At 39.9% G+C, this 11833-nt stretch overlaps 1 protein-coding gene across 1 annotated transcript; it reads right to left on the bottom strand.

The window, feature by feature from the left end:
• Positions 1 to 2988: 2988 nt before the first annotated feature.
• Positions 2989 to 4284, bottom strand: LOC113751826. Its single transcript, XM_027295979.1, has 2 exons — positions 3832 to 4284; positions 2989 to 3354 (listed from the first exon to the last, which is right to left on the bottom strand). Exons 1-2 carry the CDS (start codon positions 4282 to 4284, stop codon positions 2989 to 2991), a joined length of 819 nt encoding a protein of 272 aa, XP_027151780.1.
• Positions 4285 to 11833: the final 7549 nt, after the last annotated feature.

Here is an 11833-nt window from a genome sequence, read left to right as displayed (position 1 = left end):
GGTGTGCAAATGTCTTTACAAGGTAAGGTAAGTAAAGAATAATAAGGTGAAAAATGCCATAAGGTGCATGTGTGCGAGTGATATGGTATAGAGTGTAAGTAGTTGAATAAAACGTGTAAAATGAAAGTAGTGTGAAATGAGAATGTAGAAAGAGGAATGGAACATAAAGTAAGTGATAGTGAATGAATGAAATGCATGAATCCTATAGGAATGCAAGCAAGACGGGTACGGGGACTCCTAACTTTGTGACTTGATTTTTCCTTTGATAGAGGGAATATAAGCGTGCTAAGGCTTTAGAAAAAGCCACACTCGTCTATATCCCATATTTAAGGGGACTCTCAAGCAAATGTACCCTAACTAGCATGAGATGCAAGACCTAAAGTGAGGGGAAAGGGGAATCGAGGAGCATGCCAGATGATAAAACCAAGAAAAAATGCATGATATGTCGTGAACAGGCAAATAATGCATTAATGAAAAACAAAGGAAAAATCCTATTGGGTCTAGCGTTGGACTAGCCCTTTCTATGAATTCCTACTAGCATTAGACTAGTGGAAACGATAAAAGAAGCCACAACTAGCGTTGGACTAGTGTGGTGACGTACATTCATCCATTCCATTCATCCACACTATAAAAAAGTGAGTAGACATGCAAATCACTTATAAACACGTAGCACATAACACTTAGCATGCTCGACTAGATGCAAGAGCCTAATAAAGCACTTAAACATGTAGCAACAAAAGCAAGCAACCAAGGGGAAGGGGAAATGGACCAGATGCTCTCCGAGCCCTATCTATTACAAGCCAAGAGGTGTACACATACCCCATAATGAATAACTTAAATAAAAAGCAAAAGTGAATGAAATAAATGAAAGGAATTAAAGAAAGGCAACAAAAGCAACGTAGACATGTAATTCGCACTTAACACGTTGGATCACATAGGAGAAATGAAAATCAAGGAGATAGAGGTTACCTCCCTTGCAATTGGGGCCCAGTGAAGTGAAGTCACTTATTTATCCTCCAAAATAAAAGAAATGGTCAAGGTACCAATTTATTTGGGAAAATTAAAGGAAATAGGCAAACGCAAGCTCACTTGATCATAAAGCTCTTAAATTCATGCATGAGGTGCAATTTAAACAAAGCATAGTAGTTAATTGAAGCAAACAAGCAATGAAGTTGTAAAATTAAAAACTACCAAGGACCAAATTGAGAAAACATTCAATTGGTTGGGTTATAGTGGAACAAGGGGAGACTTGGGGGGTTTAAGAGGCAATTTCTGAAAGTTATTTCATGCAATTCATGCAGGCTACGAAGAACTTCACTTCTGCAATTTTCATATGCTCTAGCAACCGAAAAAAAGAAATCTGCTGCACATCTCCCTCAAGACCAGATTTCTTGAGCACAACTTTGATTAGATATTTCCAAACCAACATCACAAATTCAGACTAGACAACCCACTTCATAGTCACCACCATTCAAACAAGCAGAAAACTTAGCAAGATCTAGTGCAAAAAACCTGGAAAAACATACAAAAATGGCTCGGCAAAACTGATTGTTTATTTTCCAGCCAAGGTTTTCTTTCCATTTCAATATGCAAATACGTTCACCACATGCCAAAATTCTGATTATCAATCATCAACTAAACATGTAAATTCATTGAAATGAGAAAACGGAGCTGATCATCAAGGCTAGAAAGAAACTTAAACAGCAAAAACAAGGAGGAAGATTGCTGCAATATTCATCCAGAATTTTTTGCAACTTCAAGCTTTCAAATGCAGGTTTCAAGTAAACTTCAAACAAAACCAGCAAAGACTATCACTTGACCTCATTTAACATCTGGACACTTTGATTAACACAACAAAACTGAATATGCAACAAAAAGAGCAGCAAACAAATCCAGTGTTTCAAACAAAGCCAAAGCTACGGCCATCTAAGGAAAAAGAAAGCTGCTCGTGCATGTTGCTTCAACAAGACCAAAGCTTTAAGCTCATTGCAGCAGGCTTCATGCGCAGGTTTCTACAACTAACCAGCTACAATCTCTCCCATTTTTATCATGCAAACAAAATCAATAAGAAACCAGAATTTCATGCAAACCAGAATTCAAACCAAGCTTTCTGCTAAGAAGGGTTCAGCAGCTAGGGAGGCTTTCTACAATAATTTTCTGCTGCAAATTTTTATCAAAAACTCAACTAAAATGCCTTAAACCTCTGCCGAAACTTCAAAACAAGTCCACAAGATAAGGGCCTAAGATTCCAACCATAATCTTGCAAATGAAAACTTCAGCATTCACAGAAAACAAAGAGCTTCGGTCCGAACAATCACAGGAAACATGTATGCACCCAATAATTCATGAATAATTAACATAGAGATTGAAGTAGCCATTTCACAGAAGACTCCCTTCGAAGGAAGCTGAAATACTAATCGTAAAAGTTACCTCCCAATGGCCATCTCACGGTGGCGGATTTGTAGGCGACAATGGTAGAATCTGGCGAGGCGGTGGCAGCGGCTTCGAGCGGCGACGGATGGGAAGTCGGCAGCGGGAGCAGAGTTGAGAGAGGCACCATTGGAGAGATGGACGCTGTTGAGGGAGTCTTGATTATGCTGCTGGAGGAGGTTGGCTTCGCTTTCTCCGGAGTCGAATGCCCATGCGCCTGGTGGTCGTACTGTGGTGCAGCTGGAGACGTACGACAGCATCTTGCGCGCGATGGTGCCCATGGCAAACAGCAGCAGCGGCAGGTACAGACTGGAGGTGGCTTGGACAGGCTTTCCTTGCGTTGTTTCTCCCCAGCCTTGCACCGAGGCTCCCTCAAAACTCTCTGTGGATTCTCCGATGAAGTCTCTCAACCTTCCAGATTTCCTTGTGTTCAGCTTTCAGCCGCTAAAACTCTCTAAGCCCTCAGTTTTTCAGCCGTCCCCTCAGCCTTCCTCTGGTCTTTCTTTTCTTTCTTTTCCCAGATTTTCAGCCGCCACCTTTACCTCTCTGATTTCTTTTTTAGCCGGCCTCTGTTCTTGCTCTCAATTTTTCCTGCCGTCTCCTCCCCTTTGCTGTTTTCTTCTCACAGCCCCTCAACTCCAGCTCTCTATCCGTATCCTCTCTCTCTCTGTTTCGTTCTTTCGTTAATCCACAGCCGCCACCAGAAGCAATCTTCTGACCTTTCCCTTTATCTAGTTCTTGCTCACGACTCACTCTCTCAATTTTTTCCCTTTTGCTCCAGTTTTTCCGTTTTTGCTTTCTCTTCCCCCGCGGATCCCTCCTTTTTGCGGCTGTCTTGCCTTTTCTATTTATACCAGCATCTCCAACCCTAAAACCCCAGCCATCTCTCCTATATTTGCAGCTAAGGGCTGCCCGAAGCCCTTCCTTGCAAGCTGCGAAAACGCAGCTTGCAAGTTGCGTACTATTCTTTTTTTTTTTTTTTAAAACTTAAATAACAAAATTGAAAATAATAAAGATTAAAAACAAAACAATTTAATTAACATCAGAAACAACAAAATGCAAATCCAATTTTTTCATTTTCCATTTTCATCGTTTTTCTCTTTTTTTTTTCTTTTTTCAATTTTCAATTTTTCATTTTTTCCTTTTCATTTTAAATAATGAAACTAAATCCAAAACAACTAAAACATATTTTTTAACACTTTTCTTTTTCCTTTGAGAAACTCTACGCTAAAATGGCGAAAATAACTAAAAGTAAAAGTAAATAAAACCAATTGTGACAAATAAAAATAGAACAAATGAAAAACGAATAGTAAAAAAATAAATAATAAAACACCAAAAATTTGGTGTCTACACCTCCTCCTCAGGATCCTCCTCCGGATCCTCCTCAGAATCCTGGGCTACCCCCATAGCCTCATCAACTAGCCTAGTGGCATCAGCTACAATATCGGAACCCCGACTACGGACCTCCTCTCTCAGCCTAGTAAGCTGAGCCCTAGTGCTCCGGAGCTCCTCGTTAACCACAGCAAATGTGGCAACCTCGCCCTCAATCACCTCCTCAAGCTCGGCGACCCTCTCGCCCTGAGCGCTCACCATCTGTCGAAGCTCATCGACCTCAGCCTGTAAGTCTAAGTTGGCAGTCACCAACTGACGACGCTCGTCGTCCAAGGCCAGTACAACATGGTTTGGGTAAGCAAAGGTCACCCTACAAGCACATCGGGGATATCGGTCAGATGGGGAGTAGCGTACTCGAGCTTCCCCAGCCAAACCTCGATAAAAGATAGGCCTAGGAGGCGCTATATGACCATTAGCATGGCCATTCCCGTTAGCTGCCGTAACTCCATTTCTGTTGTCCATCCCTGCAACATAATAGCACCTTTTGGGTTAGAAATTTAAATCTCTATTTAGTTCCAATAACTTGCAATGCATGCCTAACCTAATCATTGGTTCATCCCAATTGTCACTTGAGGTAGGACTAACTTAGTTGCTAGCTCGCCTCAAGTATCACTTAGGGTATGACTAAATCATCCCATATCGAGTCTTAAGGGTAGAGTATCTAATATGTTTCCCATATAGATCTCTAACCTAGCGCTCTGATACCAACTGTGACGCCCCCACTTCTCCCTAAGGCGAACCAAAGGGTATCCGCGGAACGCCTGCCTAGCTCTCGCCAGGACTCAAGCAATTCCATTCAACTTATATCCAGACCACACAATACAAATCGATAACTTAGATGCAATAATTGCGGAAGTGTTCAAACTTAATAATAGTTATCCATTCTTCAAACCACCCGTCGATATACATAATACATTTCGTCCAAAGGTTACGTTTCCATACCAAAAGTACAATCCAAAGCCAAAGGCATAAACAAAAGTAATAGCAACCCTAAAACAAAAGCACATCAGGAGGGCTGCTCCATTTTACCTCCGAACTCAACCTGTTAAGGAAAACAAATCTACAGGGTGAGCAAAACGCTCGTGAGGCCAAGAACACACATGCAACCACATAGTTCAGATAACAAGCCCAATAACAATTCAGGTATTATCTTGCAAGTAATTATTAACACCAATAAACTGTAACCAGAAACAATTCAAGGATATAGAAGCTCTCAGGAGCTAAGTTCCACATTTGCCGATGCCGTCTATATATCTTTCCGTGATGACTCTCCGTCAACCGGATTGATATTTTCATATCCGTAGTTCACCACTTACTTCCCATCCGTCCACCATACACCCCTTCGGGCCCGCACTACATTTATAAGGCGATACTATACGAGTATGCCAAGCGAGATCTCTCAATAGATCAAGCTTATCATTTGAGTCTCATGGCTCACCGAGGTTCCCGACCAAGCCCATGCCGGCTCGAGTTCCAAGGTCGGCCTATGAGTTTGGGCGTCCCCCATTTGTCATGTAAATGTCGAGGAGATTCACTCCATCGACGTATGCAATCATAGCATACCATTTCATGTATTCAAGCATTTGATAGGTTTAAGCAGACATTTCAAGTCATGTAAACCAAGCAAATCATGTTAAGCATGAGTCATTCGTTTCAAATGAGAACGAGTGCGATCAAGTACACACTCGACTCCATTTTGTCAAAATCAGTTAAGCTAAGCATGAAATCAGGTGAATCAAGCATGAATCAAGACTTTAGGGTTCAAGTAGGCATACACTTGACACTCACCAAGTTATGCAAGCAAGTAAATTGGAGGAAGAGTTCAAACTTTCACAGTAGGGTCCTCTTGGAGGTCCTCGTGCGTGCCTGAGCAAATAATAGTGAATTATCACCCATATCCCAAATATCGAGGAATAATTCGTTCACTGGTATTACTCTAGGAAATTCTGTGAAAATGAACCTCAATTACTCGTAAATCGAGGTTCGAGAGAGGTTTGATAACATTCAACAATATTTAAGTCTTTATCTAGGAAATCGGGGATAAAACGTTTAGATAATATCAAAAGAATAAAGAGTTCTTGAAAAACTCTATTTCCTTGAAAGTTGGAAAATTTTCAGTTTTGTTATGAATTTTTGAAAAATCGTAACTCACTCGGCATAAGTCAAGAATTGGAAAACTTTATACCGTTGAAAACCTCTTAGAAAGTACTGCAAGTTCCTAGAAGACACTTTTCCATGAATCGAAGTGAAAAGTGCTCAAAAATGAGCCTAAAGTTGCTGTTCCAAATCACCCAGGATTGAGCCGGGGTTGGTTTTTCGCTAACTTTGAAAATTCGGCAGAATTCACTCGTTGCAAACCAGCCCTTGAAATTTATAGCTCCATTAGAGATGCAAGTAAGGTTTAGGTCAGAACAAACGGATTGAGAATCGGAGTTTCGAGCACCAAGATATGGTAGCTCAAAGTTGGGAAAAATTCAAGACTGTTACAAAATTTCCAGATTTGGTTCCAACTTTGGACCTTTAGTTAAGTGCCGAAACGGACTTGGATTGACACCAAATTTTGCAGTATAATACTTCCATATGAAGGTTATCTCTCTATCAAATTTCACAGAAAAATACCCTCGGGAGGGGGGTTATTCAATCAACCAAAGTTTGGAAAAATCCTTAAGGCAATCTGTCCAAATCTAAGATTTTCAAAACGAGCAGTCGCCGTATTTTGATCATAACTCTCTCAATTTAACTCGGAATTGGGAATGGTTGATAGTGTTAGAAAATAAATTCATAGGGGTACAACTTCACAGAAGAAATCGTTCCAAGTTTCAGCATGTAACTGGTTCAAAATCAAGCCTCAAGTTGCAGCATCATCAAATCATTTCGGCAGAACGGAGAAACAGGACAGTCGACTTCAGATGAATGGTGTGGCTCACACACATGAAACCAGAATGTGCATTATACACCGTTGAAAATATGGAAACGTCTAGTTTCAAATGCCGCCAACGGCACTTGATTTCGACGTCGGAGTACGGAGTTATGGACGAAATACAACCACTGGTCTGGATTACGGCGAAACCGTTTTCCAGTTTACTAGTTTTTGAAATAAATTCGTTTGACCCATCAAAACTCAATATTTTTCAATGAAATTTTGTACACAACTACTACAACATATATAAAACATAATCAAGTCATTAAATCCTCAAATTTCTGCATTTAAGTGACCGAACAGACAGAGGTAAAATGGTCAAACTTGGCCATTTCTCTCAACGTGGTTTTCTAGCAGTTTTCCTTCAACAAATCCATAACTTAAACACTAATCTGATATCATAAACTTCATCAAGCACAAGATCAGCAACAACCCAAGAGTGGGAATTCATAGAGCCCACTTTTCCAATTTTTCCAACATCAAACACAAATCATATGCCGATTCAAACTTATAAGTGCAATTTAGCTTCCATAAGACAAGTTCAAGGCATTAGATTACTACCTACTTTGATGGCTGGTTTGGACAGATTTTTCGGCCCCTTTGAAGCTTGAAGAAACCGTGGATAGCTCCTTCCTTTTGCAGCTAGATGGACTTCCCAAGTATTGAGCTCGTTGTAGTTAAATTTTGAGAGAATTTGGTGGAAGTTTCATAGTGATTTGCATGGCTTTGGAAGAAAGAAATGGTGAAAGTCTTTGGTTGTTTCTCTGCAGTAGCTGGCCGACTATGAAGCTAGAAGAAAGGAAATAAATTGCGGTTCTGATGACTTCGCGTACGAAAGACGCTTGACGTCTATTATATTAATTACGTCAAATCAATTATAACTAGTGCCCTACGTGCGCGTTTTGTGTCCGATTTCTCTTACATTTGTTGCACTAGTGCACTAAACCTCTAGGGCACTTACATTTGTATAAATATTATTCATTTTTAATTGTCCCAAAATAATGGTCCAAAGTTCCTAAATTAAGCGCGTACGTGAAAACACGTATTTCCACTTTAGACGCAATAAAATTGAAACCTTTGAGAAATTCTTATAACGATCGTACCATTAACTATCACTTGAGTACTTAAACCTAAATTTACCTATTTTAGGACCATTGTATATGTCTCAAAATTTTGAGCTTATTGTACTCCCAATTGGCTAAAGTGTTTAGACACGTTTCCACTTTTTCGCTAAATAGGCTTATAAGAAAATACTTGTTTATTTATCTATGTTTTTATTTTATTATTTTTAAAATGAGATACTTTAGAAATATAACGAACTATAAAATCATGTACTTCGGTCTAATAGGCTAGAAAATATTATTCGTGGCAAAAATCCAAATAAATAATTATTTTAGCCAAAATTAGGGATTTTAAAATAATGGAATTTTCGAATCCTCACATCCTCTTCCCCTTAAGAAATTTCGTCCTCGAAATTTACCTTGATTGATGAACAAGTCTGGATACTTTTCTCGAATTGCTTTTTCGACCTCCCAAGTTACTTCCTCCAACCCATGGTTCTTCCAGAGGACCTTCACTAATGGTATCTGTTTATTCCTCAATTCCTTTACCTTCCTATCCAGAAGTTTAACCGGTTTCTCCTCATAGGTTAAAGTCTCATCAATCTCAACATTTTCCGGTTGTAAGACATGAGAAGGGTCCGGATGATATTTCTTAAGCATAGATACATGAAACACATTATGGATTCGAGATAAACTCGGCGGTAATTCCAACTTATAGGCTACACTCCCCACACGTTGGATGACCTTATAAGGCCCTACAAATCTTGGTTGTAATTTCTTTCCTTTTCCGGACTTCAACCTTGCTTTCAGAGGTGTAATCTTGAGAAATACCAAATCTCCTACATTAAACTCCAATTCTTTCCTCCGATTATCAGTATAACTCTTTTGGCGGCTCTGGACAACCTGAATTCTTTGTCGTACCAACTTTACCTTTTCATTTGCTTCCTCAATCCAAGATACTGTGGTCGGATCTAAGACTTTCCGTTCACCTATTTCGTCCCAACAAATTGGAGACCAACATTTCCGACAATAGAGTGCCTCATACGGTGCCATCTGAATAGAAGAGTGGAAGCTATTGTTGTAGGCAAATTCCACTAAAGTTAAAAACTTACTCCAATTTTCTCCAAAGTCCAGAATACATGTCCTCAACATGTCCTCAAGTGTTTGAATTGTCCTTTCCGACTATCCATCAGTCTGAGGATGATAAGTGGTACTAAAGTTCAACTTAGTCCCCAATACCTCCTGCATCTTTTGCCAGAATCTCGAAAAAAATCTCGGATCCCGGTCGGACACAATACTCACAGGTATGCCATGCAACCTAATGATCTCATCCAAATACAATTTGGCCAACTTCTCCAAAGGTTACTTCATGTTAATCGGCAGAAAATGAGCCGATTTAGTCAATCTATCCACTATTACCCAAATTGCATCATGGCCTCTCTGTGCTCTTGGTAACCCCGATACAAAATCCATAGTGATATTCTCCCATTTCCACTCAGGTATTTCTAGGGGTTGCAAAAGTCCTGACGGTTTCTGATGTTCGGCTTTAACTTGTTGACAAATTAAACATGTTTGGACAAATTGGGCAATTTCCTTTTTCATGTTCTCCCACCAATACAAACTCTTCAAATCCTGGTACATTTTATTCCCTCCTGGATGTACCGTAAACTTTGATCGGTGTGCCTCTTCTAAGATTTCCTTTCTAAGCCCTTCATCCTTTGGCACAACTACGCGATTCTGAAACCTCAATATTCCATCTGACCCCAAATTAAAATCTGTCTTGTCTTCCATTTTACTCTTTTCCACCCATTTTTGCACTTCCATGTCCTTTTCTTGAAATTCCTTGATGCGTTCCAATAGAGTGGAAGTTACTATAATATTTCCCAAAATTACCTTCCTTGGTTCCAATCGAGGATTCCAGTAACTCACTTCCTCCAATAATTGAAACTCCTTAATCATCAATCCAGCCATTTGTACTTGACGACTCAAGGCATCGACCACTACATTAGCTTTCCCTGGATGGTACTTGATAGTACAATCATAGTCCTCTAAAAATTCCATCCATCTACGTTGCCTCAAATTCAGCTCCTTTTGAGAAAACAAGTATTTAAGGCTTTTGTGGTCTGTAAAAACCTCAAATGTTACTCCATACAAATAATGTCTCCATTTCTTCAAAGCAAAGACCACAGCCGCTAACTCCAAATCATGAGTCGGGTAATTCCCTTCATGTGGTTTCAATTTCCTAGAAGCATATGCTATTACTTCGCCATCTTGCATTAAAACACATCCCAGTCCTTCCTTAGAAGCATCTGTGTAAACCACAAAACTATCTTTTCCGTTTGGCAAAGCCAACACAGGTGCCCTTGTTAACCGTCTTTTCAATTCCTGAAAACTTTCCTCACACTTATGACTCCATATAAACTTCCCATTTTTCTTGGTCAATTCAGTCATGGGTCCAGCAATTTTCGAAAAATCCTGAATGAATCTCCGGTAATACCCTGCTAATCCAATGAAACTTCGAACCTCGGTAGGGTTTTCCGGTCGTTTCCATTTTGAAACAGCTTCAACTTTAGCTGGATCCACTTTAATCCCTTCCTTAGAAATTATGTGTCCCAAGAAAGTCACTTCTTTTAACCAAAATTCACACTTACTAAATTTAGCATACAATTGGTGCTCCCTTAAGGTCTGCAAAACAACTCTCAAGTGTTTCTCATGGTCTTGCACATTCTTAGAATACACTAATATGTCATCAATAAAGACCACCACAAATTGATCTAGATAAGGTTTAAAGATCCTATGCATTAGATCCATAAAAGCAGCAGGAGCATTCGTTAACCCAAATGGCATCACGACAAATTCAAAATGCCCATATCTCGAGTTAAAAGCAGTCTTGGGTATATCCTTCTCCAAGATCCTCAACTGATAATAACCCTGTCTCAAATCCAACTTAGAAAATACTACAGCCCCTTGTAGCTGGTCAAACAACTCATCAATGTGGGGCAGTGGGTATTTATTCTTAGTTGTAACATTATTTAAACCTCTATAGTCTATACATAGCCTCAAACTCCCGTCCTTTTTCTTAACAAACAAAACTGGGGCTCCCCACGGAGAATCACTCTCTTTAATAAAACCTCTTTCTAGCAAATCTTGCAGTTGCAATTTCAACTCCTTCAATTCGGCCGGAGCCATTCGACATGGCGTCCTAGAAATAGGGTTTACTCCCGGGGTTACATCAATCTTAAAGGCTATTTCCCGTTTCGAGGGTAGGGACTCCAATTCTTCAGGAAAAACATCAGGAAAATCTTTCACTACCGGCATGTCCTCCAATTTCACCTTATCACTAGGGGTGTTAATAAGAAAAGCCAAATATCCTTGGGCTCCTTTACTTAACAACTTTCGAGCCCGAATTTCTGAAATAAGTGCAGACGAGGCTAATTTCCCTTTTACATCCAGTTTCAGGGTTGCTTCTCCTGGAATACGCAACTCCACAACCTTAGTCCTACAGTTTAGCTGAGCATTATAACGGGCTAACCAATCTATTCCTAAAATTACATCGTATCCCTTAATCATCAATCCCATCAAATCAGCCGATAATTTTCGTTCCCCAATCCAGATTTCACAACCTTGATACACCAAATTAGCAATTAGACTTTGGTCCCCAGTAGGCGTTTTAACCTCTAGATCATATGGTAACTTAATTGGTTTCAAGTCTATCCCACTCATTGAATTAGGGTTTACAAAAGAATGTGTAGCACCTGGATCAATTAAAACCCTAGTTAAACGGTGAAAGATCGGAATCGTACCTTCTACCACCTCAGTTGCTTCAGGAACTTGTTGATAGTCCAGTGCATAAACCCTAGCCGGTACTTTCGGTCGACTCCCTCCGGCACTAGTTTGCTTAGAAGCTGACTTTTCTGGCCTTTGGGTATCACCTCCCGTCTTTATTTTATTTGGACAGTTCGCAAGCTGATGCTCGGTACTACCACAAGCCAGGCACTTCCCAGACTTTCTCCAACAATCACTTTCAGAA

This window comes from Coffea eugenioides, chromosome 11 (assembly GCF_003713205.1).
Source record: "Coffea eugenioides isolate CCC68of chromosome 11, Ceug_1.0, whole genome shotgun sequence".
Lineage (NCBI taxonomy): Eukaryota > Viridiplantae > Streptophyta > Magnoliopsida > Gentianales > Rubiaceae > Coffea > Coffea eugenioides.
Note: the sequence above shows the minus strand (reverse complement) of the source record. Positions and strands in the feature narration are given on the sequence as shown.

What these genes read in the sequence shown, in the direction of transcription:
- LOC113751826 (XM_027295979.1), bottom strand. Translation starts at nt 4,284, where the DNA reads ATGGACAACAGAAATGGAGTTACGGCAGCTAACGGGAATGGCCATGCT. An exon ending in TAGTTGATGAGGCTATGGGG is followed by an intron (nt 3,355 to 3,831) that starts GTAGCCCAGGAT and finishes GCAGCTTGCAAG; the next exon opens with GAAGGGCTTCGGGCAGCCCT.